General features: G+C 42.9%; 1 protein-coding gene across 1 annotated transcript in view; it reads right to left on the bottom strand.

Moving 5' to 3' along the window:
* STK4 (serine/threonine kinase 4) overlaps window positions 1-25,412 on the bottom strand; it is a 163,195-nt gene that overhangs the window by 28,052 nt on the left and 109,731 nt on the right. The window contains exons 8-9 of the mRNA XM_073608038.1: window positions 16,385-16,513; window positions 10,174-10,369 (exon numbers count right to left, since the gene is read on the bottom strand). Coding sequence (XP_073464139.1) covers window positions 10,174-10,369; window positions 16,385-16,513 — 325 coding nt within the window. The remainder of the gene's footprint in view (window positions 1-10,173; window positions 10,370-16,384; window positions 16,514-25,412) is intronic.

Genomic DNA, 25,412 nt, shown 5'->3' on the forward strand with positions numbered 1-25,412 from the left:
GTTGGGGCTGGGACTGTTTTGTTATAACTTGTTTTTTTACTGTTTTTTCACAAGCGATGTAGCCATATATGTCATTAGTGGTCCGGACTCTGCATCACTAGCTCTGGAAGATAGATTCTGGTTAAAAGATGTGATACTAGACGCATATGGCCGAATGTAATATAATATCATGAAACACCAGGGGTTTGAACTCCTCTGTGAAGAGGCCGCTGGTGTTCCAATTTCTTAAATCAGACCGTCCCCAAATTTGCATACTGCAGGAGACTCACCTGACGGGTAGTAAACTTTTGAGTCTTAGGAGGCCCTGGGTGGGACATCAATACCATTGCACATATACTAATTACTCCAGAGGGGTCAGCATCCTTATACACAAATCCCTACCGTTTAGACTGTTGGCACTGGAGTTAGATCCGGACGGCTGCTACGTTATGTTTCATGCTACAGTGGACAGACTGGAGATGGGACTGTATCTGCCCACCCCCCCCCCCCCCCGGCCTCCATGAGAATACATAATCAGCTGATCTCTAATTTTGCCACCTTTGCCACAGACAATGTGGTGATACTGGGTGACTTCAACCTGGTTCCGGACTCTGGGGTGGACAGACTTTCACCCGGAGCGGGCTCGTCTTCTGAGCTGCTCTTTTGGGCGGAGGCCTCCAACCTGACTGATGTGTGGAGGTGGCGTTACCCTTCTCGATGGGCCTACACATGTCACTCAGCCTCACACAAAACCTTCTCACGTATAGACCTTGCCTATGCTGGGGGGTCTGTCCTTTCCAGAGTTTGGGACATCTCTATTCTCCCCTGAGGCATATCTGACCATGCTCTGCTTGCCTTGAAGCTGTGCGTTTCCAATGCACAGTGGGAGAGTTTGTGGAGACTGTCCAGGTTTTGGTTGTCGAGGATCTCTGAGCCATATAGATCCGAGGCGATACATTATTGGCGGGACCTGGACCACTCTGTAACCTTGACCACATCCTGGGGCACATTCAAGGCCTTCACTAGGGGCAATCTGCAATCACACATCCGTAGGATCCGAAGGGATCTGAGGGAAGACACCCTGAGAGCTGAGAAAAAAGTGGAGTACTCCATAACCAGGACCCCCAGGGTATACTCAGACTTTCAGGCAGCACTGAGGGATGTCCTCCTGCTCTGAACATTGGCCACTAAAAACTAAATTCCTACACCAGTCTCAAAGAATATTTGAGCACGGGAGAAGACGGGTAGTAGCATGGCTGGCAAGGAAAAGCTCCTCTACGGTGACTATCTCTGCTATTTGTGACTCTGATGGGACGGCCTTGACCGACCCCACCACTATCAATGACAGATTTGCATCATTCTATCAAGAACTTTATAGCTCCCAGATGGTGTGTACGGATGAGGAGCTAACAGCATACCTTGAGGAGATAGAATTCCCTTGCCTGACATCCACATACAGGGAAGCATTAGATGGCCCTATCACGCTAGAGGAACTTCAGCGGACGGTAGCCTCCCTGCAAAATGGCAAAACGCCAGGTCCAGATCCCTGCCGAATTCTTTAACCACTTGCCGATTGCCACACGCCGATGTACGTCCCTACTTTGGGGACGGATATCATTGTTATGGCAGCAGCTAGCTGCCATAACCCCGGTATCCCTGTGTTCGCCGCAAGATCACTTTTAAATCGGTGGCGGGAGAGGGGGCCCCCCGCTCCTGCCGCGATCCGGTGCCCTCTGCCGCTTACCGCAGCCGTGTGCAGTGGCAGAGGCGATCGCGTCCTTTCACTTGCTGTGCATGGAGACGAGTGAGGGTAAGATGGCCCCCACCCGTCTCCATGACACTGCAGGGCGGAAGCGACTTCAAAACGTCACTTTCGCCCATACGTCTTAAAGGCACATTTTTTCAATGTCATTTTTTCAAATGACAGTTTGTTTTTTTTTTTTTAGTCCAAATATGAGATCTGAGGACTTTTTGACCCCAGATCTCATATTTAACCGCTTCAGATCCGGGCCATTGCCAAATGACGGCAACAGCACGGATCTACATTGCCGGGACTACGTCTATTGACGTCGTCCCGTGCACGAGCGGCCTGCGCGCCCCCTGCAGGGCGCGCGCGGCGCGCTCGGTGATCAGCGAGTCTATGAGACTCGCCTGATCACAGATCAGAGTAAGGGGTTGGTCCCGACTCCTTACCACATGATCAGCTGTCAGCCAATGACAGCTGATCATGTGATGTAAACAGAGCCGGTAATCGGCTATTTTTCCTCCTTGCGCTGACAGCGTGAGGAGGAAAAAAAAACCCCGATCACCGGCGGGCGTGATCGGGACATTAGTCCCGATCACGGCGATCTTATAACACAAAGCAATAGGCAGCAGTGCTGCCTACCAGTGCCCACCAGAGTCACCCATCAGTGCCCACAGTGCCATCAATCAGCGCCACCCATCAGTGCCCCCAGTGCCATCCATCAGTGCCCACAGTGCCACCCATCAGTGCCACCCATCAGCACCCACATCAGTGCCACCCATCAGCACCCACATCAGTGCAACCTATCAGTGCCCATCAGTGTCACCTACCAGTGCCCATAAGTGCCCATTAGTGCCACCCATCAGTGCCCCCCCATCAGTGCCGCCCATCAGTGCCCCCCATCCGTGCCACCTATCCATGCCACCCATCCGTGCCACCCATCCGTGCCGCCCATCCGTGCCGCCCATCCGTGGCCATCAGTGCCACCTTATCTGTGCCCATCAGTACCGCCTTATCTGTCCCCATCAGTGCCGCCTTAACTGTGCCTATCAGTGCCGCCTTAACTGTGCCTATCAGTGCCGCCTTATCTGTGCCTATCCGTGCCCACCAGTGCCGCCTCATCAGCGCATATCAATGAAGGAGAAAAATTACCTGTTTGCAAAATTTTATAACAAACTATTAAACATGATTTTTTTTTTTTTTCAAAATTTTCCATCTTTTTTTGTTTGTTTAGCAAAAAATAAAAACCCCAGCTGTGATTAAATACCACCAAAAGAAAGCTCTATTTGTGGGAAAAAAAATGATAAAAATTTCATTTGGGTACAGTGTTGTATGACCGCGCAATTGTCATTCAAAGTGCGACAGTGCTGAAAGCTCAAAATTGGTCTGGGCAGGAGGGGGGTTTAAGTGCCCAGTAAGCAAGTGGTTAAGAGGATCTATCATGCTTTTTTTCTATTACAAGGGATGTTTACATTCCTTGTAAAAGGAATAAAAGTGACCCAAATTTTTTTTTTAAAAAAACAGTGTAAAAAATAAATAAAATCAAGTAAAATAAATAAGAAAAAAAAAAAATGTTAAAACGCCCCGTCCCGACGAGCTCGCGTGCAGAAGCGAACGCATATGTGAGTAGCGCCCGCATATGAAAACTGTGGTCTAACCATATGTGAGGTATCGCCGCAATCATTAGAGCGAGAGCAATAACTCTAGACCTCCTCTGTAACTCAAAACATGCAACCTGTAGAATTTGTTAAACGTTGCCTATGGAGATTTTTGAGGGTAAAAGTTTGACGCCATTCCATGAGCGGGCGCAATTTTGAAGCGTGACATGTTGGGTATCAATTTACTTAGCGTAACATTATCTTTCACAATATAAAAAAAAATTGGGCTAACTTTCCTGTTGTCTTATTTTTTTATTCAAAAAAGTGAATTTTCTCCAAAAAAAGTGCGCTTGAAAGACCGCTGCGCAAATATGGTGTGAAAAAAAGTATTGCAATGACCGCCATTTTATTCTCTAGGGTCTTAGAAAAAAACTATATATCATTTTTGGGGGTTCTAAGTAATTTTCTAGCAAAAAAACAGTTTTAAACCAGTAAACACCAAAATCTCAAAACGGGGCTGGTCCTTAAGTGGTTAAGACATATGCGGAAGAACTGCTCCCATCATTTAAATTAATGCTCCAAAAGGCCATGGCGGAGAACTCTCTCTCCCCCAACAATGGCTGAGGCGGTTATTGTCATCATTCCTAAACCTGGTAAAGGCCCCCGAGCAGTGTTCCTCGTACCAACCAATATCTCTCCTCAATGTGGATGCCAAACTGTTGGCCAAGGTACTGGCCGGACAACTGAACACTGTGACCACGGCATTGGTGCATGCAGACCAGTCTGGATTTATGCCAGGCAGGGGAACGGATATCAACATCCGATGCCTCCTCACTCATCTCTCCCGGGCAAGTGGGGACGTTCCGGACGTAGTAGCCTCCTTAGACACCAAGAAGGCTTTTGACTCGGTTGAGTGGCGCTACCTCTGGGCCGTCTTATGTAAATTTGGGTTCGGCCCTCGATTTATCAGATGGGTTCAGATACTTTATCACAGTCCCACAGCCCGTATACGCGCAAACAATTCGCTGTCATCGCCTTTTCCCCTGTCCAGGGGTACCAGACAGGTCTGCCCACTCTCCCCCGGCCTGTTTGCTTTAGCCATGGAACCCATGGCAGCCCGCATTAGTTTGGGTAGGAGTAATTACAGATAAAATATCCCTATATGCCGATGACACCCTCCTTTTCCTCAAGGACGTTTCCTCCCTCCCCCCAGCACTTTATATAGTAGATGTGTTCGGCTCGTTCTCAGGCATCAGGGTCAATTGGGGGAAGTCACTCCTCTTCTCGCTACACGCGTCGGGCCATCACCCACCAACAGGCACCCCCCTGAATTGGACGCCTGAATTTAAATACCTAGGAGTAAGGGTTGGAACTCCGCTGTCCTCATACTATGAGCTGCATCTCCAACCACTACTCAAAAATTTCTCACAGAAAAGCATGGCTTGGAGGTCTCTTCCTCTTTCCCTGATGGGTAGGGTGAACTTAAGCCTGCCTAAATTTCTTTATTTCTTCCGAAACTCCCCACTGATTCCCCCCGCCTTATTCTTTGCAAAATTAAAAAGTATAATATCCTCCTTTGTCTGGAACGGGAAACCCGTACTCACTACCGGGATGGATGCTGTTCCACTACTAACAGCTCCGCCATGCTTACAGGAAACAGTTCCCGGCATCTCTCACACTGGAATCAGACTTTGTGGAGGGACTACTTATTGCCAAGATCATAGACAAACCGCTATCCTCCCTATATTTCCGTTTGTCCATAGCTCCCACGAAGAAACTTGAAAAAACCTTGGACAAATGGAGGATGGACATTCCTGACCTGTCAGAGGATGAATGGGAAACATGCATATCCTCCTTTGTCACCAATATGATCTTGGCTAGAGACCGCTTTATGCAGGTCAAGTTCCTCCACAGAGCCTATTACACTCCGAAACGATTGACAATTATGAATCCTAATACCCCGGTGGCCTGTCCCGGATGTGACCTAAGGGCCACCTCCTTCTTCCACAAGGTCTGGTCCTGCCCTCGCCTTGGGGACTATTGGTCAGGGATAGCCGACAGCCTTGACCAGATTACCTCCCTGGATTTGGGATCCTACCCTAAATCGATGTTGCTAAATGTCTTTAACCCTAGTGTACGGAGCAAGCACACCAAATTATTCCTAAGTTATGCTACATTCTATGCCCGTAGGGAGATATTCAGTAAATTTGCACCTAAACCTGTAACTTTATAACGTTTGGAAATGCCAGTAGAGGCTGGGCTGTGCCAGTAAATTTTGGGTGTTGTGTCAGTAAATTTTAGTCTGGTATGTTGGCAACACTGCTTCCAGCAGAACGACCCTAAACATACAGCCAGAGCTACTATAGAATGGTTTAGTTTAAAGCATATTCATCTGTTAGAATGTCCCAGTCAAAGTCCAGACCTGAATCCAATTGAGAATCTGTGACAAGATTTGAAAATTTCTGTTCACAGACACTCTCCATCCAATCTGACAGAGCTTGGGCTATTTTTCAAAGAAGAATGGGCAAAAATGTCACTCTCTAGATGTGCAAAGCTGGTAGAGACATACCCAAGACTTTCAGCCGTAATTGCAGCGAAAGGTGGTTCTACAAAGTATTGACTCAGGGGGGCTGAATACAAATGCACAGCACACTTTTCACATATTTATTTGTAAAAAAAAATTGAAAACCATTTATCATTTTCCTTCCACTTCACAATTATGTGCCACTTTGTGTTGGTCTATCACATAAAATCCCAATAAAATACATTTATGTTTTTGGTTATAACATGACAAAATGTGGAAAATTTCAAGGGGTGTGAATACTTTTTCAAGGCACTGAATAATTAAAGTCTTTGCAATTTTACATTTAGGGAACATTATTCTGTAATTGTTCAACACATTTTAGATGCAACTTTTCACAGATTGGTGAACCTCTGCCCATCTTTACTGCTGAGACACTCTGACTCTCTAAGATGCTCTTTTTATACCCAATTATGTTACTGACCTGTTGCCAATTAACCACTTGCCGACCGGGCCATAGCCGAAAGACGGCAACAGCGCGGTCGGCTAGTTCTGGGTGGACGTCCATGGACGTCCTCCCAGAATACTGCTCTCGCGCGCCCCCTGGGGCGCGCACCCGAGAACTTCCGTGACCGCCGGGTCCAGAGGACCCGGCGCATCACGGATCACGGTAAACGGCCGCTGTGATCGCGGCCATTTACCATGTGATCGCTCCGTCAAATGACGGAGCGATCACATGTCAACAGACCGGCGTCATGTCATGACGCCGGTTCCTCCCTCCCCTCTGTGTACCGATCGGTACAGTGCGGGGGGGAGAGGGGGAGGGATCGGATGGCAGCACCGCTGTGGGCTGCATGTGTAGTGCCCACAGCGGTGCTCAGTGACAATTGCAGTCACATCCATCCATCCCTCCATGCTCAGCCATCCCTGCATAATACCCTACAATACTCTGCATAATACCCTGCAATAGTTTGCATAATACCCTGCAATACTCTGCATAATACCCTACAATACTCTGCATAATACCCTGCAATACTCTGCATAATACCCCGCAATACTCTGCATAATACCCTACAATACTCTGCATAATACCCCGCAATACTCTGCATAATACCCCGCAATACTCTGCATAATACCCCGCAATGCTCTGCATAATACCCCGCAATGCTCTGCATAATACCCCGCAATGCTCTGCATAATACCCCGCAATACTCTGCATAATACCCCGCAATACTCTGCATAATACCTCGCAATACTCTGCATAATACCCCGCAATGCTCTGCATAATACCCCGCAATGCTCTGCATAATACCCCGCAATGCTCTGCATAATACCCCGCAATACTCTGCATAATACCCCGCAATACTCTGCATAATACCCCGCAATACTCTGCATAATACCTCGCAATACTCTGCATAATACCCCGCAATACTCTGCATAATACCCCGCAATACTCTGCAATATACCCGGCAATACTCTGCAATATACCCGGCAATACTCTGCAATATACCCGGCAATACTCTGCAATATACCCGGCACTACTCTGCAATATACCCGGTACTACTCTGCAATATACCCAGCAATATACCCTGCACTACTCTGCAATATACACAGCAATACTCTGCAATATACCCGGCACTACTCTGCAATATACCCAGCAATATACCCTGCAATATACCCTGCACTACTCCGCAATACTCTGCAATATACCCTGCACTACTCCGCAATATACCCGGCACTACTCTGCAATATACCCAGCAATACTCTGCAATATACCCCGCAATATACCCTGCACTACTCCGCAATACTCTGCAATACCCCGCAATACTCCGCAATTTTTAACCAGTTCCCGCCCACAGTCATATGACGTCCTTGACTTTGAGCGGGGATATCTGAATGATGGGTGCAGCTACAGGCATCATTCAGATATCAGCTTTTTTAGCCAGCGATTTCCTACACCATAAGAATGATAATAGCGGCTGTTCCACTGCTTGATCGTTCTTATGGGAGGCGAGAGGGGACGCCCCCCCCTTCCCGCCACCCTCTGGTGCTTCTACCGACTCACCGCTATGATCGAAGCCAAGATCGTTTTTTTTTTTTTTTTATTTCAGGCACAGCCTAGAGGTGAGATGTGAGGTCTTATTGACCCCATATCTCACTGTAAAGAGGACCTGTCATGCCATATTCCTATTACATGGGATGTTTACATTCCTTGTAATAGAAATAAAAGTGATCAAAAATTTTTTGGGGGGGGAAAAAGTGTCAAACTAAAATAAATAAAGTAAAATAAACAATAAAAAAAAAAAAAAAAAAAATTTTAAAGCGCCCATGTCCGTGTGCTCGCATGCAGAAGCGAACACATACGTAAGTCCCGCCCACATATGAAAATGGTGTTCAAACCACACATGTGAGGTATCACTGCGAACGTTGGAGCAAGAGCAATAATTTTGGCCCTAGACCTCCTCTGTAACTCAAAACATGTAACCGGTAAAAAATTTTAAAGCGTCACCTATGGAGACTTTTAAGTAGTGACGTTTGGCACCATTCCACGAGAGTGTGCAATTTTGAAGGGTGACATGTTAGGTATCTATTTACTCGGCGTAACTTCATCTTTCACATTATGCAAAAACATTGGTCTAACTTTACTGTTTTGTTTTTTTTTAAAGCACAAAACTGTTTTTTTTTCCCAGAAAAACGCGTTCTAAAAATTGCTGCGCAAATACCGTGCGAGATAAAAAGTTGCAACAACCACCATTGTATTCTCTAGGGTCTTTGCTTAAAAAAATATATATATAATGTTTTGGGGTTCTATGTAATTTTCTAGCAAATAAATTATTTTTACATGTAGGAGAGAAATATAAGAATTGGCCTGGGTGCTCCAGAACGCCTGGAGGTGCTCCGTGCATGTTGGGCCTCTGTATGTGGCCACGCTGTGTAAAAGTCTCACACATGTGGTATCGCCGTACTCGGGAGTAATAGCAGAATGTTTTTTGGGGTGTAATTTGTGGTATGCATATGCGGTGTGTGAGAAATAACCTTCTAATATGACAATTTTGTGAAAAAAAAAAAAGAAAAAAAAAAATCTTGATTTTGCAAAGAATTGTGGGAAAAGATGACAATTTCAAAAAAACTCATCATGCATCTTTCTAAATACCTTGGAATGTCTTCTTTCCAAGTAGGGGTCATTTGGGAGGTATTTGTACTTTTCTGGCATGTTAGGGTCTCAAGAAATTAGATAGGCCATCAGTACTTCAGGTGTGATCAATTTTCAGATATTGGCACCATAGCTTTTGGACTCTCTAACATTCACAAAGACCAAATAATATACACCAAGTTGTACTTATTTTTACCAAAGATATGTAGCAGTATAAATTTTGGCCAAAATTTACGAAGAAAAATTACTAATTTGCTAAATTTTATAACAGAAACAAAGAAAAATTCATTTTTTTACCAAATTTTCAGTCTTTTTTCTTTTATAGCGCAAAAAATAAAAAACCCAACGGTGATTACATACCACCAAAAGAAGGCTCTATTTGTGTGAAAAAAAGGACAAAAATTTCATAGGGGTAAAGTGTTGTATGACTGAGTAATTGTCATTCAAAGTGTGAGAGCACCGAAAGCTGAAAATTGGTCTGGTTAGGAAGGGGGTTTAAGTGCCCAGTGGTCAAGTGGTTAAACAAATTAGTTGCAAAATGTTCTTTCAGCTCTTCCTTTTTAGTACTACTTACTTTACCAGCTTTTTGTTGCCCTGTCCCAACTTTTTTTTTTTCTAGACGTGTTGCTGCCATCAATTTCAAAATTACCTTATTTTTTTCTTAAAATTGTATATTTTCTCAACCTAAACATTTAATATGTTTTCTAGTTTCTATTGCGAATAAAATATGGGTTTATGAGATTTGCAGATCATTGCATTCTGTTTTTATGTAGATTTTACACAGCGTCCCAGCCGTTTTGGAATTGAGGTTGTATATACAATATATTATACATATATATATTTATATATATTCAATTGTCGGGTGAGTCACTCCTCTTGCAACTGTGTAAATCGAGGAGAGGTGTCACGATGGGCTCCCAATTATCCACCAAGTCCAATAAAAAGAAGAAAAGGGACACAATCTCTAATGCAAAAGTTTTCTGAATATCAATTATTCATGCAAATCATGAACTGTACAGTTTTGAGCATCACTGCTCTTCACAAAGTCAACTTGATGAAGAGCAGGGATGCTCAAAACTGTACAGTTCATGATTTGTTTGGATAATTTATATTGAGTAAACCTTTTGCATTGAAGACCCCTCGTATATATACACACACTTTATAATAGTGAGCTTACGTTTCATAGTTCCAGATTCCTCCTCCTCCTCATCATCCTTGTTTATTAACATGGTGCCAAGCTGGGTCGTCAGATGTTCATTTTCCACCATTGTGCTAGCAGCTTCTTCATTCATGGTACTAAACTCCTGCATCGTGCCCATGTCTCTGCCTCGTGCATTGACCATTGTCCCAGAATCTGGTTCATCATCATCATCCTGAAACAGAAATGCAGTTAGATGCAGCGGTAAAAGACTACTACCGCAAGCAGTATTGTATTCTGCCAACTGTGCATGGTTTACACTTGTAAGGATAGTGTTCAGTATAGTCACTTCTTTGTATTGCTTGTGCCTTTAATTATATCTTATCCGTATGTACATGCAGACCAATTAAGGGCTTGTTTATACGTGCTTTGACCCCTGAGGAGCAATCCACATTCGGATCGTTCTTCACAGAGTCTTTGACAGGTGGTGAGGAGGCGCTGTATCACCTCCTCACCACCTGCTTTAACCTTTTAAATGCCCCCTTTGTGGGGCGCTTGCAGAGCAGCCCCATTCACTTGAATGAGTCATGCTCGGCAGTGCTATGCCAACCAAAAGCGACAGGGGATTTAAGTGCTGCTGCAGCCATGAAGTAAGGCATCACGGCCACAGCATGTGTATACTATACCCGCTGCAGCTAAAGGGGGAACGGGTGGGGGGTGGTCAAAACACCGCTCAATCGTCGGGTTTAATCACCCCTCCTCTGCTAGTGTGGACGAGCCCTAAAAGTCAGAGAAACAGGATTGAAACAAACTATAAAATAGTCAGGGTCAGCTTGTATCCGCAATGTTATAATCTTCTTGTTTAATTCAGTAATTTGGAGAGATCATCTGGTAGGGGGAGATCAGGACAGATTTATCCCCAGCCAACCCACTAGCATGAATATCTGAAGGCTCTGTCACAATCTACAATATCCTCATGGCTATTCCAATACATATATATAATAGTGTCTTTAGACACTTGTAAGGCCTTTGACAGTGTAGAATGGCCATATTTACTTGGTATTCTACACCTCTACAGCTTTGGTCCACAAAAAAAAACTGGATCGAGCACCTTTATACAGACCCAGTGGCAAGGATCCTTGTGAACAACTCTTTCTTGACCCCTTTCTCCATCTACCGTGGAAAAAGACAGGGATGTCCACTATTCCCTTTATTGTTCAAGCTATCAAACCTCTAGCAATCCGTATATGTTCCATGGCTGGCATTGACTCTTGGTACCCTGAAGGAACATATATCACTGTACACAGAGGATAGTTTGGGATATCTGGCTGACCCTTACCGCTTCTTTGACTGTCTATAATAGTAGAAATTGTAGATGTTAATTGGGAAAAGTCCAGTCTTTTTCCAAAAGATGAACCTGCTACCCAAATAAGTTCACCCAAACTCTAAACTCCTTTAAATGCCTGGGACTAGTTATGCAACTACCCATGTGATCCTATATTTCTAGCAATGTCCAGCCTTTGATTTCAATATTACACTAGAACACTAAACAGTACAAGGATTTCTATGTAAATCTCATTGGCAGGGTTAATTAATAAAACGATCTTCTTATCTAAATTGTTATACACCAATCAGCTGTAATTTTTTGACCACTGAAAGGTTAAGTGAATAACACTGATTATTTTGGTAGAATGGCATCTGAAAGTTGGTGAGATATAGTTGATGCGTTAAAAGCAGAAAAAAGGAGCATTGCAGTTAATTGTGTATGGGGCTGCATAGCTACAGACTGGTCAGGGTGCCCATGCTTACCCTTGTCCTCAGCCAAATACGCCTAAAATGGGCACATGATCATCAGAGCTGGACCATGGAGCAATGGAAGGTGGCCTGGTCTTATGAATCACGTTTTCTTTTACATCATGTAGATGGCTGGGTGCGTGTATGTTGCTTACCTGGGGAAGAGATGGCACCAGGATGCACTATGAGAAGAAGGCAAGCCAGCAGAGACAATGTGATGCTTTGGGAAATGTCCTGCTAGGAAACCTTGGCCCAGCCATGTGGATGTTACTTCACAAAAATCACCTACTTAAACATTGTTTCTGACCAAGTACACACCTTAATGGAAAAGGTATTCCATAATGGCAGTGGCCTCTGTCAGCATGATAATATGCCCTGAAATAGTTCAAGAGTGGTTTGAGAAACACAACATCGAGTCATCGAGTCTGAGGTTTTGACTTGGCCAAATTCTCCAGATCCAAATTCTCCAGATCTCAAATCAATCGAGCATTTGTAGGATGTGTTGAAAACACAGGTCTGATCTGTGAAGGCCCCACCTCGCAAGGTTCTGCTACTTACGGCTTGGTGCCAGATACATGCCTAAAGAGGTTTAGTGGCGTTGTCCATGCCTTGAGGGATCAGGGCTATTTTGGCAGCAAAAGGGGCTATTTCAGTGACAAAAGGGGGACCTACTTAGTATTAGGTGGGTGGTCATAATTTTATGGCTTAGTGTATATCCTAGCTAATACCTCTTGAAAAACACCTGTTCACACTTTTAGAAAAAATCAATACCGTTTGCTTTACCTTTCACTGGCAAAAATGTAACCCCAGGATTGCTTTAGAAATACTTAAATTACCATGCACACGGCAGGCTTAGCCTTCCCAGACTTCTTTGTCAGAACTTCCGTCTATCCCAGCCAAATTATCATAAAAATGATCTGTCATTTATACTCCTCACGAGAATTTAAGTCATTCCTCCAATTACAGGACGATTTTAAACTACCCTCCAAATTGTTGTTCCACTATTATCAATTTCACCATGCAATCTAAATACAGTTTAGAACTCATAATGACCCTACTGTATACTTCTCAACCACTTCAAACAACTTCTTAGAAGATACCACAAAGTTAGTCTCTACTTAATACTCAACCTTAATAACACTAGAGTCAAAAATCAACAGGCTCAACTTAAGTGGTCTTTGCCTGTCTTTCAGATTACTGACCAAGACTGTTTGGAGTTTGAAGATACATACAAGGTTTCAGGGATGTTCTCCAGGAGCAGAGTGATACAACTAAATTGTTTCATCACGTCTGCTGTACATCTGCAAGTCTTTATAAAATGAGTCTGCACTCCTCTAGAGTATGCTTTTGGGGGTGCAGAGAAATTGTTGATTCTTTCACTATTTCTGGAAGGGTCATAAATTCCAAGTCAATAAGTTTATATCCACAGCCCCGGGACTTCTCAACATTTCGCATCCTAAAAATGGTCTACTGAGTATTACCGTGTAATTGCATATACTTTTATGCTAGGAAAACAATCCTAACTTGGAAAGGATCCTCCCCTTCTTCTATTAACCACTTGCCCTCTGGAAGATTTACCCCCCTCTAATACCAGGCTATTTTTTGTGATACCGCACTGCGTTACCTTAACTGTACCCAAATAAAATGTATGCCTTTTATTCCAGAAATAGAGCTTTCTTTTGGTGGTATTTGATTACCTATTTTTTTGCGCTATAAACAAAAAAAGAGTGACAATTTTGAAAAAAAAAAAAAATATATATATATATCTTTTGCTTTTTTCTATAAAACACATCCAATAAGAAAATTGAAAATAATTACATTTTGTCATCAATTTATACCAATATGTATTCTGCTACATATTTTTGGTAATAAAAAATCTGAATAAGCGTATATTGATTGGTTTTTGAAAAAGTTATACCGTCTACAAACTATGGGATATTTTAATTAATTTTTTTAATTCATTTTTACTAGTAATAGCGCGATCGATGATTTATAACGGGACTGTGATATTGCGGCAGACATATCGGAAACAAACTGACACAGTGCTAAAAATCATGCAGTCACTGTACTAATGACATTGGCTGGGAAGGGGTTAACATCAGCTGCTATCAAAGGGTTAACAGTGTTTTCTTACTGTGTAGGAGGTGATTGTACTAGGGGAAGGCATAGATCCGTGTCTCTGCTTTGCAGGAACACAGGATCCATGCCTTCTGTACTGACAGAACAGCGATCTGCCCTGTTTACATAGCAGACTGCCGTTCTCCCTCTGTACCTTTGTGTATAATCACAGCAGAAGTGGGCCGCCAGCAACGTGCATGCGCGCCACAGACCCAGAAGTCTCGGATCACGTACTAGATACGTGATCCGGTGCAGCGGCGCCACTTTGTCGCTGTATATGTCAGTTATATGGTCAGCAAGTGGTTAACACCTGGAAAAAAAATTTATAAATTCTATTCTACAACTGTATAACCTTACAAACTCAGAAACAAGCCCACAGAAAAAATATGGGATACAGAACTCACATCTACTCATATACTTGCTACTCTGGATCAAGGGCTATGAATTAACCCTACACATGTTATTGGCTTTTAAGAATTGCTATTGTGACGTTTTTGTACTTGTCCTGACATAGTTATAGTCACTCTCAATAATGAGTTATGAGAGACTGTTAAAAAAGTTGTAAACCTTAGACATGAAATATGAACAAATATGAACAAAGCATATGCCTCTATAGTGTGTATAGTGTGTACTTGTCTCAATTAACAGCACTAAGTGTCATTTCTGTCTTCTGCTTCCTTCCTATGCTATAGAAGTGCTAAATCACTTCTGACAAGTTTTCTTGTCCTGACACCAAGAGAAAAAAGGTGACAAGGGAGGGATTTCCAACTGATTGACAGCCTCAGCTCTGTTCCTGTGTGCTGTGTAAAGGAGGGTGTGTCCTTTCCCTCCAATCAGCTTTCAGAGCTCTCCTCACTTACAGCCGCTTTAACCACTTGCCGACCAGTCACCGCAGAATGGCGCGGCTGGGCGAAGCGACGTTATGTTACATCGCTTCACCCTGTGGCCACTAGGGGTGCGCGCCCGCTGCTTGCCCCCCGAGTTGATGCGAGTGCCAGGCGGGCGCGATGACTGCCGGGCTCCTGCGATCGCTCGAGACACACCGAGAACCGGTAAACACACAGTTTCCGGTTCTCTGAGGGGAGAAGAGACAGATCGTCTGTTCATACAAAGTATGAACAGCGATCTGTCATATCCCCTAGACAGTCCCATCCCCCCATCAGTTAGAACACAGAGAGGGAACACAGTTAACCCCTCGATCGCCCCCTAGTGTTTAACCCCTTTCCCTGCCAGTGACAGTAATCAGTGCATTTTTATAGCACTGATCGCTGTATAAATGCCAATGGTCCCAAAAATGTGTCAAAAGTGTCCGATGTGTCCGCCATGTCGCAGTCCCAATTAAAATCGCAGATCTCCGCCATTACTAGTAGAAGAAAAAATAATAAAAATGTTATAAATCTATCCCCTATTTTGTATACGCTATAACTTTTGCGCAAACCAATCAATGTAGGCTTATTGCGATTTTTATTACCAAAAATATGTAAAAGCATATATATCGGCCTAAAATGAAAAAAATTTGCTTTTTTAAAACAAATGGGGATATTTAGTATAGCAAAAAGTACTAAATATAGTGTTTTTTTCAAAATTGTTGCTTTTTTTTGTTTATAGCGCAAAATATAAAAACCGCAAAGAGTATCAAATACCACCAAAAGAAAGCTCTATTTGTGGGGAATAAAAAGGACATTAATTTTGTTTGGATGCAGCGTTGCACGACTGCGCACTTGTCAGTTAAAGCGACGCAGTGCCAAATCGCAAAAAATGGCCTGGTCATTCAGCAGCCAAATCTTCCGGGGCTGAAGTGGTTAAGAGTGTTGGGTATGCTATTGTACTCTGTGGCCTTCCAATGCCTCTTACTGCGATAGCCAGCTATAAGTGAGGGTGGTGGCAAGATTTTTGCAACCACGTGGGTGTGTGTATTGGTCCAGCAACGCACCAGCACCTTTGCAGCCATTGTGCTACCTGCTGGGTGTTTGGTTTGTCCTGTACCTTTAAGAAGGGGTGGGCTCCCTTCAGTCCACCTGCCCTCACTTATCCATTAGAATGCATGTGCCTCCACTGTGGGGACACCCAAATTTTAGTGTTAGGACCACAGATTACAGGGTGCCGTGACGTGGCTCTGTGGCTTACGCATGCGTTTGCAAATGCGTGCGGACTGAACCCCTGTTTTTAACGCGTACTATTAGACAGGTCAATTGGTTGTCTGCGAGCTGGTGGTAAGTAGGCTTGGAATTTTTTCCTGGGCATTCCCCAGGTTTTGTTGTTATCTATTGTACTCTGTACCCTGCTTTATGGACTAGAAAATCAATAAAAACATATCTTCAAAAAGGGAAATACCAACCGCATTTTCTTCCTCTTCAGGTTCCACTTCGCGCTGCTGTAGTTCGCTCCGTTTGATCTGTGCCTCCATGGCTTCATTTATTAAATGTCGTAAGATGGCTGCTCCTTTGGTGGTTTTCACAAACGGGTGCTAAGTCAAAGAGGTATCAATATGCATTAGATATTTTGAACTCTATAGCGTATAGCATACAATGTACAATATTAGAAACTGAAGAGAAAATTTGATCAATGAGAAGGTACAAAGATTGAAATAAGTTCCCATAGGTAATGTGCTATATACATTTTGCAAATGGTAAGTTATTTGAAAATCTCCATTCCTTGACCCATAACTCCATGCTTCAGACTACTTCATGTTGGATTCCCCTTGCTTGCTACTTTTGTTTGTGGACCAAGCCAATAAATGTAGATATAATTGTGCACAAAGTTTTTAATTAGTTTATTTCCATTTTTTCCAGAGAAACGTATCATCTAATGTCCTTCCTAGAGTTATACAAACACACATACATACTGGGTTGAGTTTCATCAGAAACCTGACACAATATTTTGTGAGGAATCCATATTACCATATATGGAAATAGCACCACTTCCAGCCTGAGGTTGAGTTCCTCAGTGGCCACAAAATGTACTGTAGCTCTGTTTCATGGTGGTAAATGAATGGCTTGCCTATAGCTTCTCCTTATGGTATGCCAGTAACATTTCTACAAATGGACCCTGCAATTTGATGGTTCCATCTGTCATTCTACTGTTGCCCCAGGAACTCATAGTCTATGGCTGTAACATTCGCACTGGACTACAGAAGTATTTTGGAAGCCAGATTATCAACACAAAATCCACACAATCTAAGGGAAACCATAGAAATATAAATTAATCCAGGATTTCAGCATTAGAAGGCAGGATCTGCAAATACTTAGCTACATGCCATTATACTAAAAACAAGACAATACAATATCAGATATAGTAATATCAGATAATTAATAATGTAATGTCAATATATTAATATCCTTTTGTAATGGTTTTTTTTTTTTGTATGATAAATGGTATAAAAATGTATATCTATGAAAGCACATACCGGTACTTACAGTGGGGACGGAAAGTATTCAGACCCCCTTAAGTTCATTTTTTTCCTCATTAATGTACACACAGTACCCCATATGTACAGAAAAACAGAATTATTGACATTTTTGCAGATTTATTAAAAAAGAAAAACTGATATACCACACGGTCCTAAGTATTCAGACCCTTTGCTGTGACACTCATATTTAACTCAGGTGCTGTCCATTTCTTCTGATCATCCTTGAGATGGTTCTACACCTTCTTTTGAGTCCAGCTGTGTTTGATTATACTGATTGGACTTGATTAGGAAAGCCACACACCTGTCTATATAAGACCTTACAGCTCACAGTGCATGTCAGAGCAAATGAGAATCATGAGGTCAAAGGAACTGCCTGAAGAGCTCAGAGACAGAATTGTGGCAAGGCACAGATCTGGCCAAGGTTACGAAAAAATTTCTGCTGCACTTAAGGTTCCTAAGAGCACAGTGACCATACTGGAGGCACTCGATGGGAGGAGAAGACGTGAGGACGTAACGTCCGTCACGGAGGGAGGAGCTCCGGAATGTCAGCTGGCCGCCGAGACCAGAGAAGGACGCAGAGACGCTGAAGCCGCGGACAGCCGGTATACAGGCGGCGTGATGAGAGGCAGCGTCCCCCCGCAGGAGGAAAGATAGCAGCCGCCGTTGCGCGATTAGACGGAACGGGAGACATGCTGGAGGTCATCTGATACAGCGGGGACAGCGCACGCAGGACTGACTTTTGGCACGGCGAGATACTGAACCCCCCACCCCCCGGCCTTCCGGGAATACAACATGCCCCCCCACCCGGCTGAATGAAATAACCTTAAAAGGCTGTAAGTATTGCTACCCCATGAGAGGGGAAGAAATATTCCAAGGAAGAGCAGAAATAAGGTAACAATTACGGAGTTAAGTATACAACTGTCTATTGGTTGGTGTCCTTAATGGTGCTCTGAACGGTTGGTAATGCTTTTTAATCATTTTTTTGAACATTTGACTGTTACTGGAAAAGGAGGTCTGTGCAATAATAAGGGAGACGTGCAACCAACTATACGGACTATTAAAGGTCTCTTTCTGATTGTGGGGTTGCCCCCTATATATACCAAGTGTGTGTGAGAAAAAAATAGCCCACACTTAAACGGGGGTGGATTAACTCAAGCGGACAAGCCGGAGCGGGAAAAGGACGGCAATCTGGTAGGACCCCCCAACACTAGAATTTAAACCAAGGGGCACAAATAGAGGAACAATTAGTAATAACAGTAACAAGGACACTACTTCATATACCATACAAGTCCCCCAAAGGGGAAGGGGAAGGGGGGATGCTGGTAGGGAGAAAGCCAGAAGGGAGAGAGTTAACCAATTAAGTCGTGGAACCCCCATGCCACTCCCCCGCCCCTTGCCCCTCCCCCCTGTTTTTTCCGTTTCCTACCCCACTACCTGCAAAAACCCCTCTAATTAGACTTTTTAAGTCCTAGGGCTTCCCTTCACGGAAGTGGAGGGAAATTAAGAAAACCAGGCTGGGGAAGCGAATTAGGGGGCCAAGAAAGGGAGATAAAATGAATAAAAATACAACGAAAGTAACAAGGGGGAATGCCCCCAAATCCCCAAAAGATAAAGATAAACCAACAGTCAGTACCTTAAAACAATATATGACACAAGGAGCAAGCCCTAGGAGTATGGAGTTGGGTAGACAAAGCCAAAACAAAATAGAAAAAAAAAAGGATCTGATAAAAAAACAGGAGACACCCCAGAACACTCTAGAGATGATCTATCAACAGAGGGGGACCAGGACGTAAGTGGAATTGATGGGGAAGCAATAGGGACCTCCACACTAACCAAGGGAGAGATGAGTGACCTGCTCCGGAAAATGGAAAAATCGATAAAAATGGATATCCAAAATCTGAGAGGAGACCTGGGACACTTATTAGAAAGAGTGGAGTATACGGAAAAAACTACTGAAAAACAAAAGCAAGAAATTGAAAGCTTAAGACAGCAAGTGAAAGAAACACAGAAAAATCAAAAGATGCTACTATACAAGCTGGAAGACCAGGAGAACAGAAACAGACGGAAGAACATCAGGATTCGCTCAGTCCCAGAAAAAGAGGATGAAGATCTGAAGAAATGGATCACCACAATTTTCCGGCCCTTGATTAATAGAGAAGGGGAGGACTGTCTAAAGATAGAAAGGATACACCGAGTGGGTTATGCCAGGGAAGTAAGGACAGAAAGACCAAGGGACATCATCGTTAGATTCAGGTTCTATGAAGACAAATGGGAAATTTGGAAGAATCTGAAAGGAAAACCACCAATTAGGGCCGAGGGAGTGGAAATCCAGTTCTACGCAGACCTCGCGCAAGAAACCCTAATAAGAAGAAGATTGCTGAAACCCCTATTGGAATTAATGAAAGCACAAAACATCAAATATACATGGGGATTCCCGGCCTGTCTGAAAGGATATAAGGAAGGGAGGTCTGCTAAATTACGATTCCCGGAGGAATTAGAAGAATTTTGTAAAAGGCTGGACATACAGGTTCCGGAATTACCAGGCTGGACACCAGAAGATTAGGGGACTTACTAAGTCCCCAGCCGGGGGGAGAGGGGGGGGGATGGGATAATAATAGATAAGAAAATCAAGTCAAGATAAGAATGGAATAGGCAGGCCACCCCACTCCAATAGCTAATCTAAGGAGTGGGAGGAAGCTGAATACCTGGAGCTCCACCTTTCGATCAAGGGGTACAGAAAGGGCTCAGATGGAGATCCTGGATGACCTTAGGGGCCATGAGGGGCCAATTGGGGGTTGGGGAGGGGGGAGAGGTGAGGGGTGGGAAGGAGGGGGGGGAACACAAGGTGCAAAGGGAGAAAACATATATAACTCAAATTAAGCCAGAGAAGCGTAGCTATCAGGTAGGGGACAAACATGACAACTCTTAAATTTTTGACATATAACGTTAAAGGCCTGAATTCACCCTCTAAAAGATACAACTTATTAAGAGAACTGAAAGAGCAGGGAGCAGGAATAGTGTCATTACAAGAAACCCATCTGACATATGAATCGAACAGCAGATTATGGTCTAAAAATTTCCCGACATGGTACTATGGAGATACAATATCTAATAGAGCAAGAGGAGTGGCAATAGGAATGGCAAAAGAAGTACAATTTAAATTAGATGGAAGAATGCAGGATACGGAAGGAAGATTCCTTTTTCTAAAGGGATCTCTAGGAGAGTTGGAATGCACTATTGCAAGTATTTATGCCCCTAATAAAAACACAGTAAAATTCCTGATAAGTACACTGGAGAAACTAACAAATTTCAGGAAAGGGGGTCTGATAGTGATGGGGGATCTTAATGTGTGTCTAGAGCCAGCGCGGGATAGTGCGTCCGGTGTGCAGAGGACGAATAACGTGCAACTTAGAAGGTTTAGACAGAAACTACACGAGAACCAACTGGTGGATATATGGCGAATTTTGAATGGTAGAACAAGAGACTATACGTTTTACTCCCCTGTACACCGGACGTATTCCAGACTGGATTACATACTACTGGAACACAGGTGGTTAGAGAGGGCCACTGAAGCAAAAACAGGAGTCGTCACACTGTCAGACCATGCCCCTGTAGTAATGGAATTGCGAATCTCCCAAACGCAGAGAAAAACCCCCCTATGGAGAATAAATGAGGATCTGCTGTCCGATGAGGGGGTGGTTCAAAGGGTGGAAGAGGAACTCAAACAGTATTTTAGGATAAATGAAACTGGAGATGTCTCGGGGGCAGTGGTCTGGGAGGCCCATAAAGTGTACATAAGGGGAATACTAATAAAAGAGGGATCCAGGAAAAAAAAAGAAAGGAACAACAGAATGGGTAATCTTACGACTGAAATATTTAACATTGAACAAGAACACAAAAAAATTAGAGGACTCCATAAAGAAATATATCAAAAGTTGATAGATAAAAGAGATGAATTGAAAAGACTGGTAGATCAGAAAACAAAAGAAAAATACTTTCTAATTGAGAAAGAGAGATATCAGTGGGGGGATAAAACAGGGAAACATCTGGCCAGAATGCTAAAGGAAAAAAAAACTCGTAATTTCATAGGCAGGATACAGACTAAGCAGGGCTCAATGGTTTATGAAACAAAAGAAATAGGAGAGGCATTCAGAAACTATTACAAAGAGTTGTATGCAGGAGAGCATAAGGGGGAGCAAGAGAGGTCAAAGAAAAAAAAAAAGATAAGGGAATTTTTAAAGAGTGCGGGGATACCCGAGATTCAGGAGAGAGATAGGGAAGCCCTGGAGGAAGCAATTTCGGAGGAAGAAGTAAAGGAAGCAATATTAGAGGCAGCACAAGGAAAAAGTCCAGGGCCAGACGGATTTACTGCAATTTACTACAAAAAATTTAAGGATATCTTAATACCGAAGATGTGTCAGTATATGAATGTGTTAGGAAAAGACTGTAAACTGAGCAGAGAGGCACAAACGGCCCTGATTACGGTGATCCCAAAGGAAGGAAAAGATACGACCCTCTGCTCCAGCTACAGACCCATATCGCTACTAAATACAGATACAAAGATCTACGCAAAAATATTGGCAAAAAGGATGAAGGGGCTAATGAATTCATTGGTCCATCCTGACCAAACAGGGTTTGTGGCTGGAAGAGAGGGGAAGGACCATGGGGTGCGAACACTGCTCCTTCTACAAAAAATAAAAGAGGACGGGGCCCCCGGTCTGCTCTTGTCTTGCGACGCTGAAAAGGCGTTTGACAGAGTAGACTGGGGGTTCATGTTCCAAACACTAGAAAAAATGGGAGTAGGCCCAAGGATGATGGAAAGAATAAAAACGTTGTATAGACAACCGAGAGCAGCAATCAGGATCAACGGGGTACTCTCAGAAACTTTTGAAATGAGGAGAGGGACAAGACAAGGGTGCCCCCTGTCTCCACTTCTTTTCATCCTTTCATTAGAGCCCCTCCTTGCAACATTAAGAAATGACCCCGATATTAAAGGACCAAAAGTGGGCAATGAAGCGCACAAGGTATCGGCATTTGCAGATGATGTGCTCTTCTATATAATTAAACCAGAATGTACCCTGCCAAAATTAATTAGAACGATAGAACAATATGGAGAGCTTTCAAATTTTAAGATAAATATGGGAAAATCTGAAATCCTAAACATAAACCTAAGAAAAGCAGATGAGGAAAATTTGAGGAAGAAATTTCAATTTATATGGAAAAAAGAAATAAAATATTTGGGCGTAAAACTAGCTAACTCCCTGGATAAAATCTACAAAGGGAACTACATCCCCCTACTGGATGAAATCAGGAAAGAGGGTAAAAAAATACAAATTAGACCAATTTCTTGGATAGGCCGGATAAACGCCATAAAAATGACCCTGCTTCCAAAAATTACTTATAAATTCCAAATGTTACCTATAGACCTACCAATATATTACCTCAGAAAACTAAAAACAATACTAACAAATGTAATCTGGAAAAATAAAAAACCGAGGGTATCTTTAAGGATGCTAAGAAAAGGAAAAAAGAATGGGGGTTTGGCGGCTCCGGATATTGTAACATACTATAACGCAATAATCTTGTCACGAGCGATAGAATGGGTAAGGGATAATCAAGAAAAAAGATGGGTAAATCTGGAAAAATTTTATAGTAAGGCACAGCTAGGAGCAATTATTTGGAACCCCCCCCAACACAGAACGATAGATGAAAATACACATGGGTTAACACGGGTGGTAATTAAGATGTGGGATAGAACTTATAAACAGTTAAATAAGACTTACAACTCACCACTTATAAGAGTAAATGATAATGAGTTTTTTGCACCGGGGAAAGTAAGTATAGGGGGGAAATGGATAAAGAAAGATAAGGTGGAATTAAGAGAGATAATGAAAAAGGGGAAAATTAAAACAATGCACGAGCTGCAACAGGATACAGAAACATGGGTGATTAATGGATGGCGGTATGCACAGTTAGAAAGGTTTATTAGAAAACTACCACAACCTATAAGATCAGGAGAAGAACTGACGGGATTGGAAAAATTATGCACGTTAGAAAACACAAAAAACACCATATCAAAATTATATAAATTATTACTAGATGAAGATGAAATAGAGAAGCCCAGTTATATCAAACAATGGGAAAAGGATTTGGGGACACTGGTTGATTTTAGCACGATAAAAAAGATTATGAACCTTACCCACAGCTCGGCGATAGATGTTAAAACAACCGAAATTAATTATAAGTGTTTAGTGAGGTGGTATATAACACCAGAGAGGGCCAGTAAATTCCAAAAAGAATCATTGGCAGAATGCTGGAGAGGATGTGGGGAAATAGGCACTATGGCACACATATGGTAGAAATGCCCGAAGATTCAAAAATATTGGGAAAAAGTTTTGAGTATGGTCCAAAAAATTACGGGAAAGGAGGTGAAAAAAGAGCCATGGTCGGTGCTCTTCCACGGCATTAAGGAAAGTGAGAAACAATATAAAGCCTCGTTGGTGCCTCATTTAATTAATGCAGCAAAAAAACTAATACCCAAAAATTGGAGAGAAAAAGAATCCCCACAGATTTGGGAGTGGATAAATGCCGTGGAAGAAACCTACACCATGGAGAGGTTTTATGGTAGCAAGGAAGAAGGGGGGGAGGGAAGGAAAGATAAATGGAAGAGTTGGAGAGAGTTTAAAAAAACATGGAGTTACGCTGAGAAAATTAGGTATCAGTAGAGTTATATATGGGAAGAGTATATACACCAGGGGAATAAGGGAGGGGGGGGGATGGGGGGGGGAGATGAAATAGTGTAAACTATCAAGGGAAAAGAGTTATCGAGATAATATAACAAAGGTTGGTTTTTTTTTGTTTAGCTTTTCTTTTTTCTAATTTATCTTTTTCTTTCTTTTCTCTTGGTTTTTATATACAAGGGTGGGTAAAGAGAAAGAAGGGAGGGGCCTATATTGAGACAGGAAGAATGCTACATTATGGGAGATCTGTATCGTTCCTACCCCTTCCTTGTTTATTCCAAATTTTATAGTGTGATATGAAAATTAGCCACAGTGATGTGAAGGAAAAGAGAGACGTACATGAATGGAAAAGTTGATGGTTGTCTCACTACTTAAAGTAAGCTGAGTGGCAATAAAAAAAAAGAAAAAAAAAAAAAAAATGAGCACAGTGACCTCCATAATCCTTAAATGGAAGACGTTTGGGACGACCAGAACCCTTCCTAGAGCTGGCCGTCCGGCCAAACTGAGCTATCGGGGGAGAAGAGCCTTCGTGAGAGAGGTAAAAAACAACCCAGATGGGAGAAAGTTGTAGAAAGTCAACCATCACTAAAGCCCTCCACCAGTCGGGGCTTTATGGCAGAGTGGCCCGACGGAAGCCTCTCCTCAGTGCAAGACACATGAAAGCCCGCATGGAGTTTGTTTGAATGGCCCAGCCAGAGCCCTGACTTAAACCCAATTGAGCATCTCTGGAGAGACCTAAAAATGGCTCTCCACCAACATTTACCATCCAACCTAACAGAACTGGAGAGGATCTGCAAGGAGGAATGCCAGAGGATCCCCAAATCCAGGTGTGAAAAACGTGTTGCATCTTTCCCAAAAAGACTCATGGCTGTATTAGATCAAAAGGGTGCTTCTACTAAATACTGAGCAAAGGGTCTGAATTCTTAGGACCATGTGATATCTCAGTTTTTCTTTTTTAATAAATCTGCAAAAATTTCAACAATTCTGTGTTTTTCTGTAAATATGGGGTGCTGTGTGTACATTAATGAGGAAAAAAATGAACTTAAATGATTTTAGCAAATGACTGCAATATAACAAAGAGTGAAAAATTTAAGGGGGTCTGAATACTTTCCGTCCCCACTGTATATGCAGTATACACTTTATTGTCAAAAGTATTGGGACGCCTGCCTTTACACGCATATGAACTTTGATGGCATCCCAGTCTTAGTCCGTAGGGT

This window comes from Aquarana catesbeiana, linkage group LG12 (assembly GCF_042186555.1).
Source record: "Aquarana catesbeiana isolate 2022-GZ linkage group LG12, ASM4218655v1, whole genome shotgun sequence".
Classification (NCBI taxonomy): domain Eukaryota; kingdom Metazoa; phylum Chordata; class Amphibia; order Anura; family Ranidae; genus Aquarana; species Aquarana catesbeiana.